Raw genomic sequence first — 9,064 nt, 5'->3', positions numbered from 1 at the left:
GTAAAATTTTAATCTATGATTAAATCAACATAAAAGTATTTTGGTAATTTGTTTACTAAATTTATTTGGATGTAAATGAAAATGAAAAAACAAACATAAGATTTATTTAGATGATTCATCTAGATGAACTGTCTGGATGGACAAACAAACAGTTTCAAAAATTTGAATGGATCATCTGGATAGATAATACAAATGGATCATCTGGACGGAGATAAAAGATGTCGAAACAAACGGTCCTAAATGAACAATTTTTTTATCTCCATCCAGCCCCCGAAGACGTTTCCACGCAGCCCAGCCGCGTTTACCCTCTGATTTGTGACAAGTTCCCTGACATAACACTTGTTATCTCAATGATTTACGGGCTTATTGGCCACTTTGCCGTTTTTATGGGCTTTTTAATTTCAGTAAAGTCCACTAGTTTCGGGTTACTACGTGTGAAAGGGCAAGGTATCTTAATTCTCAATGGTTGAAGATAAAAGAGCTTATCCTCTTCGTAGCTGCAGAAACTTCCAACTAAACAAAAATGAAAACTCTTCACTTCTTAGCTCCCAGTTCAGCTAAACCAACTATCATCATCAATCTGAAGCAACAATCTTACGGAGCAATAACGCAGACCCAGTTCGTGTTGCGTCGTCAAGAAAGACGATCTCTCTCGATAAACTGCTCAAACAGTGGCAACAACAATAGCAGTGAAGAGAAGGTCTCTCAGCCGTTGGATGGAGTGGAGATAAGGTTCAAACGAGGGTCAAGAAGGAGAATGAGGGAAGAAGGTTCAGGTGAAGGGCAAAACGGAAAGAAAGTGGAGAAAACTGTTCAGAAGACATGGGAAGAGATGACATTGAATGAGAAAGCGTTGGAGCTTTATGTTGGGGAGAAAGGTTTGTTGTTTTGGCTGAACAAATTGGCTTATGCCTCAATCTACATTGTGATTGGTGGTTGGATTCTTTTCCGGTTTGTTGGACCGGCTTTGAATCTTTATCAGCTTGATACACCTCCTCTTGATCCTAAAAACATCTTGAAGGGCTAAACAAGCTTTTCGCTTTCTCTGTTATAGAACATTTTGGGGCTTATATTCTTGCCAGTTTCGAGTAATGTGTACCCAAATCAAACAAGGTTGAGATACTGAGTATTTTTGTAATGATAGTAAAAGAACACTCTTCTTGATTCTTCAAGATTGTGCCGGAGTTATGGCTTGCTCAATAATATCTCGTTTAGTCTTGCACCTGAAATGAAAACCAAAATGAACATTTTTTTGCTAACCTTAACTTAATGCAAAGAAACAAATGTAAACTAGAAGAGAGTTGAAACCCACCTATTGCACTCTGATCGAGATGCATAATTATGATTCTTGCAGTTTGTGCACATCCAGTCTCCATCACGCCATTGTTTTGCTCTACTTAATCAGTCACAAATGGAGAATCAGCCAAGTTATGGAGAAACGAAGTAAGCAGTGGAGACCAGAGATCAGAAACCGTACCCCTTTCCAAGTAAAGCAGGTGTTAACTGTTGCTGAAGAAACGGGAGAGGAAGTTGCCAGTTTGAGATACTGCCTGAGCTTATACCGGGAAAAGATGCATATAACGATGACTGTGGTTGCATGCTTGCCTACACACAAGACACTTAGCTAAGACTATGCAACTAGAATGTGTTCTTAGAATCAATTCTTATGCAGGCTTGAGTAATGCTTACATATCCTTGATTCAATCTTTTGCTATCCCATTCATGAGCCAAAACTTCTGATGCTAATCTCTTCACTCCAAGTGCTGCAAACCAAAGAAAAAATGACAACATAGCACAGCATTGGCATGTGTTCAAACTAGACAAACAGCCATACCTAGTGGCGCTGTTTCATTGCACTTTTTGCACTGCATAGACACACAGGAAAGCGAAAATGAGTAAACAAGAATCCGAAAAGTGCCTAGACCCTAAACTCTAAACCCCACTTGATCCTCACCTGTATACGAGAGGAATAGTTGTGAAACCCACATGCGCAGATCCAGTCACCGCTCCTCCACTCTTTAACAGCCGAAGCTTGATTAGAGAAAGGGAGTAAAGAACCAAGTTGGTCGACTGGATCAGGTCCACGGGCGAAGTAACTGAGATGACTCTGAAGAGAAGCTGCTGCTGACAAAGCTGCTACTTCCTTTGGTTGTCCGCACTTCTTACACTTTTCTCGTGATGCATAATTGTTGTTAGTGCAACCTATTGCCACGTCACCACACACACCCAAACGCACGCACACCACACCAGCGAGTTCCATATACAACAGAATACACAAAAACATCTCAACCTAAGGCCTAATCCAAAAATCTAATCTAATCATCCACAATCTGAGTATTGAGCAATCGAACAATTGAACTGAAGAAGAGGAAGAGGGACGAACCAGTGCAGATCCAATCACCGATACGAGGAAGCCACTTGGAATTTTGGGAGGTGTTGTTATCCATGAATAGACGAGGCTGCTTGCATCTGTTGCAGAATGATCGAAACGCGTAGTTCCTGTTATTGCAACCTAAACACTCCCAATCTCCTTCTCTTCCATCTCCCATTTCTCCTGCTGCTCCTCCTCCTCTCCGAAGCTTCAGTCTCCGGCGACGAATCTCCGGTCTCCACCTTTTCGTTGAAGAATTGAAGAAAGCAGGAATATAAATGGGCCAACCTTTTATTATAAAACTAGGCCCATAAAACACATTAGACCCATTATGCACATTAGAAGAAGGAAGGGTACGATAAATATGAAGTAGGCATGGGCAAAAAATTGGTTTTCGAATAAAAATTCGGATAATTCGAAATTTTTTAAATATTTCGGATAAAAGATATTATGGTAATTTAGTTTTTGGTATTTTGGTTTATAAATAACATTTTTAAATTATTTGATTACTTTAAACTTTAAAACTAAATGTAGTTACTATATCTATAGATATATAAACTATATCGTAGAAATTCGGGTATCTATTCGGTTTGGTTTCATTTTTTGGTTTTACAAATATAGGATCCGTTCTGATAGTTGATAGGTTCGAAACCCAAACTGAATATCATTTTTTGGTTTGGTTTGCGACAGTGCTTTGGTTCCAAATAAATGTGCTCAAATTTAGGCAAAAATGTGAAACCCGCGATTAGAACAAAACTTGAACTAGAAACCTGATTTCATATCTGATCCAAGCTGTAAAAATACATGACTGGATTAAGTAGAATGGTATAGAATGTATTTGAATTCGAAATGTAAATTAATCAAACCCGAATGAGTAACTCAAAAATCCGACCTCAAAATCTATATTAGTATATGCAATAGCATTTAAAACCTAACTAGATATTTCAAATACATTTTTATGTTTCTTTTGATGTGAGAAATAAAAATATTCAAACCGATCTAAAATTATCTGATCTCGAATTTGGGTCTAAAATGTGTCATATATAAAATTATAAAATATATTCAATTTAAAGTATTATTAACCAAATCTAATTCGAAGATATATGAAATCTGAATAAGATTTAAGAGATTGAATTCACAAACCTCAAAAAAAATCTGATCAAAATTTGAATGGGTATCCAAGCACCCAATGCATATAAAGAAGGGAGAAGAGTCAAAGAAAACAACAACATATATTGGACACTTTTGGTGTTCAAAAAAAGATAGGAAAACATTTTTTTTTATAGGAAAACATTTTATTGTTAAAATTACTCGGTCTACTAGGCCTATTAATCACAATAGGCTCACTCAGCCAATTAGACCCATTTGACACATTTTCATTTCCTCGGATCAGAAGGTTTTTGCTTATGTCGTCGTTCTCCTTTCCAATCTACATCACACGTTACATACATGTTCATCACTCATCTCTGCTTCTCGGTTTTGAAGTTTCTCTCAGTCGTCTTAGGATTCATATTAAGGTTTCTTATTTTCCCCCATTGTTTACATGAATCTGTCAGAACTTGTTTAGTGTAATCACGTAATCTCGATCTGAGATTGAGATTTGCAAAACGGCTAAAAGACGATACAGTTTTCATGCTTCCATGGCTCTCAATCTACGCCAGAAACAGATTGTAACTTCTCTTATGTACAATCTATCTCTCTTGTTGTTTGTGAACGAACGAACGGTGTTTATCACTGTAGAATAGATAGGAAAAAATTTCTGTTTTTGGTTGCAGATAAAATCCATGAAGGATTGATGATATAAAATCATGTTCCCGGAACTATAGCTTTTTAATCAAGAAACAAATTTGTTTCCATGGGATATAAAAAATCTTATATACCATAGAATTTACCAGTTTTCAGTCATGGTATATAGTTGTTTTAGAGTCTATTTATTATGTTTTGGAGCCTTTTTAGAGTCTTTACACGTTCATATATGTTTTGGAGCAATGTAGTGATTATCATGGAGCATTTTGGAGCTAAAGATATAAGAAATTCGTAACTATTCAAGGAACCAACAAGAGTCGACATTCAGAGACAATCGTTGATCGACAAACATCTCTTGTCCTCGATTGACAACGAAGCGCGAGACCCCCGACTTGATTCCTGGCCGACTTAAGCCCAAAGATCCACATATTTACATGACTGACCCTAGTCGACTTTAACATAATATTTAAGTACTCTGCTGTTGTATTAGGCAACACATGCTTTCTTTCTTTCTTTCATTCACAGCATACAACTTTAGGGTTTTTAGTAGTTTGGAGAGAAGATCCAAGACTCCTTCAGAGATTATAATGAAACTCTAGTTTTTCATACATACTCTATTTTATGCATTCTATTCAGTTATTTATCATGCTTTGCTTGATAATGTCTGAGTAGATCCACATTGTTAGATTTAGGGTTAGTTAGGGTTATGAAGGAATAGCCAAAACTATAGAATTACTTAGGTGATAATTAAACATATTTCATTAGAATTGTTCTTACTACTTGTGTTATAGAGTAGCTAACTAGAATCCTGATATTAGGATTGTAGACAAGTACCACAGTAGGTTCTTCTTTAGAATAGATTCTCTTGAGCTAGGATTGTTAGAAACATGCGACATCTGATCTAGTAGGAATAGTGAACCTAATCGATCAGTTTTATAACGCTTGCCTAAGGAAGCATCGATCGAAGCTAACTCAATAGCATCGATCAACGCTCGATCTGTGTTAACAAGCGACATATGAGATACATGACTTAGTCAATAAATTAGATTCGCAGCAGAAGCTGGACATCTTTTGCATTAGATATCGAGTTCTCATCCTCACACCTGAAGCATTTTATATCCATATAATCATGATTGGCTGAAACCCTAGATCTAGCTATTTATTCGTATTGCTTACAAACCAATCAACTAACTGAACAACTGCCTTGTTCAATCTGCTTTACTTTATTTACTGCTTTCATATTTATTTCCTAGCTTAATCGCGACTTTTTTGAGTTTATTGTGTGGCCACACTACATGTGGATTCGATCTCTAAGTACTACAACTGAACCTCTTATTTTAGAGAGTAAAGTTGTTAAGGGTAATTTGAGTGATATCAAATTTGGCGCCGTTACTGGGGAGCATTGGATTCGTCATTAGAATCAATTAGTTTGATTTAGTCTCGGTTATTTTTCTTTTAAGTTTTTTTTCATAAAAAAAAATTGTCTTGTCTTTCATGTGCATGCCCAGCAGTCCCAGAAGCAACAAGGAAAACACACTACTCTTCTCAGATCCTGCACGTTTGAAACATTCAATCCGCAAAGAAAACTCATGGACTGACATCAACAACACATTATTGCGTAATTTCTTTGATGATGCACGCGTTGAGGACTTAAGAAGCAAGATTGCTACATTCACACATGAGCCGGCAGAGTCTTTCAGAAGCTCTTGGATCAGATTCAAGTCATATCAGAGGGATTGTCCACACCATGGATTCAATGAAACGCAATTCTTACTAGATCATAATAGACATTAGGGTATATGAGTGTCAGGCATAACTGATTTGTCTGCATGTTGCAAACTGCTCCTACAGTAGCCTGAAAGCTCTCCCAAGTAGGATAAAAGAATTCCAGTCTATCTTGATATCCATCGCATGAAAGTTCATTGGAACTAGGGCTTTGCCTATTTGCACTTGAAGGTTTTTGATGATTCCTCTTGAATTCACCTTGGAGCAATCCACAAAACTGAATGAATCCTCAGAAGGTTTTATCTTCACACCCAGTTGGTCTGCCATCACCTTAGGTAAGATGTTGACTGAAGAACCTGTATCACCGAGCGCACCATGATAGTCTATTCTTCCTATCAAGGATGAAACCACAAACTTCTCATGATCACTCTTCTTCTTCAGTGTAACCTTTTGCTTCATCTTCTGTCTGACTTGATGAAACATCCTCTCAATGTCGTTTTCAGTCTCCTTGGTCTCTCTGAAAAACATCCACAATCTGTGAGTAAAAAGTTTCATCGAATGACTTGTCCATAGGGATCTTTAGTACCTTTTTGTGAAATTATCCTTATCTTTCTCATTAGCTCCTCTCCTTAGATGCTTGGAACTTTTTCTTTCCTTCTCCTCAAATTGTGTCCCTCAGTAGCTTTGCCAATAATCACAGGCTCTGCTGCATCTTCAGATTGTTGGTTGTCGTGAACTGGTGTCTCTGAAGGTTTGGATGGGTTTCTATGTGCATTCAGTTTGGATATATCGATGCTTGGTAACCACACTCGATAAGTGAAAGGCGGGTGTCGATCGCTGCTGGAAAGCTCCTGTTAATCATCGCCTGACTGCTGATGTTGATTGGTGACTGATTGCTGTTGCCAATTGATGTCGTCCTTGGTTACACGGTATGGCATAGGGGGATAAGGGTGTCGAGCTTCGAACTCATCGTGCGTCATAATCCTCACTGTCTCGCACAATCCAACTGAGTCCATTGATGGTGTCGAACGATGCTGAACAAGGTGTGTCGGTCGGTGTTCGTCTACTGACATCGGTGATGCTCTCATGGTGTCGATCGACACCATGTGAACTGCCGTAACTTATCGAACTCTCAACTACTTCCGTAACTTATCGAACTCTCAACTTCAAAACCATCCTCTTGAAGCTTCTCCTGCTTAACTAATTGCCAGAGATCATCATCTATGATGGTACTCACGTGGTGTTTAAGTGCTTCCTCTGCTTTGCCTTTGACTAATGATTTCTGTATTTTAGGCTCATTTAATAAATGAGCTTAATGATCGAGCTTAAATTACACGAGTAATATGAATGATGTTTAACGAACATGAGCTAACTCATGAGCTTGGTCGTTTTATACTTTATATATATATATATATATGTGTGTGTGTGTGTGTGTGTGTGGATGACTTCTAATTTTCTTATGTAAGAAAATATAGTTTCTATACTAATCATATTTATCTTCTGAAATTAAAATGTAAAATAAAAAAGTTTTAAATATATATAAGAATGTAAATGAATATCGATATCAATCCTTATATCATATATGTTTAGAATTAAAATGTAAAACAAGATATTCGTAAGACTCTCATGCAGAATATATATCTTTATGATTTGAATAGATGAAGACTTTGAAGATGAATCATCTTAAGACTTGTATGTGGAATAAATTTTTGGATCACTAATTTTGCTTTTATTTAATTTATTATTAGGTTTTGGTTTTATTCAGTATTTAATATTAATGTTTTGGATTTTTAGTATTTAATTTTTAAATTATATTATGAACATTATTTTATTTTATATTTTAATTTATAATTTTTATTTTTATATTTGATCGGGAGTTAGCTCATTTAACTCATGATCTAGATGATCTGAGTTCGAGTTTACATATGGAAGCTCATATAATAAATGAGCTGAGCTGAGCTAGCTCATGAAAGATCCGAGCTCACTATGAGTTGAGCTGAGTTGAGCGAGGTAGCTTATTTTGACACCCCTACTCTTAACCGCTTCTCCTACCATGGTAGTTGTCTACAATCATAATATGAGGGTTCTACTTAGCTACTCTAGAACACAAGCAGTAATAACAATTCTAATGAAATATATATAATTATCACCTTAGCAATTCTATAGTTTTGGCTAATCTTTCATAACCCTAATTAGCCCTAAATCTAACAATGTGGATCTACTCAGACGTGATCAAGCAAAGCATGATAAATAACTGAATAAAATGCATAAAACAGAATAGGTATGAAAAACTAGAGTTTCATTACAAGCTCTAAAGGAGTCTTGGATCTTCTCTCTAAACTACTAAAAACCTTAAAACTGTATGGTGTGAATGAAAGAAAAAAAGTGTGTGTCACCTAATACAATGGCAGATCACTTAAATATTACGTTAAAGTCGACCATGGGAAGTCTTGTAAATATGTGGATCTTTGGCCGTAAGTCAGCTAGGAATCAAGTCGGGTCTCTCGCGCTTCGATGTCGAACGACGACAAGAGATGTTTGTCGATCGACGATTGTCTCTGAATGTCGACTCTGGCTGGCTCCTTGAACAGCTACTAGTTTCTTCTATCTTTAGCTCCAAAATGCTCCATAACACCACATTATTCCAAAACATACATGAACCTGTAAAGACTCTAAAAAGACTCTTTTTTTTTAGCAACATGAAGTCTTTAACATACATGAACCTGTAAAGACTCAAAAAAGACTCTAAAACATAATAAATAGACTCTAAAATAACTATATACCATTGCTGAAAACTGGTAAAGTCAATGATATATCAACTCCTCCATACTTACCATTTTACTTGTCTTCAAGCACAACATAGAGTAGTCTATGAAAGAGGTTTAAGAACTCAGCAGGGAATCACATAATTTAAAACCACTACTCTCACTTCTGCATATATGAATAGATTGTAATGATTCAATACTAACCTTAGAGATGTTTCAATGTACTACACTCTACCATACAACACACAACTCCATTAATATTGTCTGACATACCCTTCTACTGACCTCATTTCAGTATAAACATACATGTATATGCTACATCTTGGGAGTATCGATCACTGAACACATGAAATCAACTCAAGCAAGTATGTGGACAACCATGAAGTCTTTTCTGACTATTTCCCTCTCTCTTCTCTCTTCTCTGAATCTTATTACCTCAATTCCAATGAACAATGAT

General features: G+C 36.6%; 2 protein-coding genes across 3 annotated transcripts; one reads left to right on the top strand and one right to left on the bottom strand.

Annotated features, from left to right (window-relative positions):
• Positions 1–523: 523 nt before the first annotated feature.
• Positions 524–1,166, top strand: LOC106451666. Its single transcript, XM_013893621.3, has one exon. The coding sequence runs from the start codon at positions 524–526 to the stop codon at positions 1,025–1,027; it is 504 nt and encodes a 167-aa protein (XP_013749075.2). The 3' UTR covers positions 1,028–1,166.
• Positions 999–2,644, bottom strand: LOC106451665. Of its 2 annotated transcripts, none has more exons than XM_013893620.3 (7): positions 2,384–2,644; positions 1,955–2,202; positions 1,835–1,865; positions 1,690–1,763; positions 1,478–1,605; positions 1,313–1,393; positions 999–1,223 (listed from the first exon to the last, which is right to left on the bottom strand). In XM_013893620.3, exons 1-7 carry the CDS (start codon positions 2,547–2,549, stop codon positions 1,169–1,171), a joined length of 783 nt encoding a protein of 260 aa, XP_013749074.2. In that variant the 5' UTR covers positions 2,550–2,644; the 3' UTR covers positions 999–1,168. The 2 variants fall into 2 exon arrangements, with proteins under 2 accessions (XP_013749074.2, XP_048618541.1); XM_048762584.1 differs by having other exon boundaries at positions 1,955–2,297; positions 2,384–2,635.
• Between the last annotated feature and the right edge of the window lie 6,420 nt (positions 2,645–9,064).

Source organism: Brassica napus, chromosome C7, assembly GCF_020379485.1.
Source record: "Brassica napus cultivar Da-Ae chromosome C7, Da-Ae, whole genome shotgun sequence".
NCBI lineage: Eukaryota > Viridiplantae > Streptophyta > Magnoliopsida > Brassicales > Brassicaceae > Brassica > Brassica napus.
The sequence above is the reverse complement of the archived record's forward strand: the minus strand, read 5'-3'. Positions and strand labels throughout refer to the sequence as shown.

Excerpts from the sequence above, each read along its gene's own strand:
- LOC106451665 (XM_013893620.3), bottom strand. The coding sequence starts at position 2,549 with ATGGGAGATGGAAGAGAAGGAGATTGGGAGTGTTTAGGTTGCAATAAC. Across the intron at positions 1,866-1,954 it reads ACTATTCCTCTCGTATACAG|TGCAAAAAGTGCAATGAAAC; the intron begins GTGAGGATCAAG and ends GTGTCTATGCAG. Across the intron at positions 1,764-1,834 it reads CAATGAAACAGCGCCACTAG|CACTTGGAGTGAAGAGATTA; the intron begins GTATGGCTGTTT and ends TTTGGTTTGCAG.
- LOC106451666 (XM_013893621.3), top strand. The coding sequence starts at position 524 with ATGAAAACTCTTCACTTCTTAGCTCCCAGTTCAGCTAAACCAACTATC.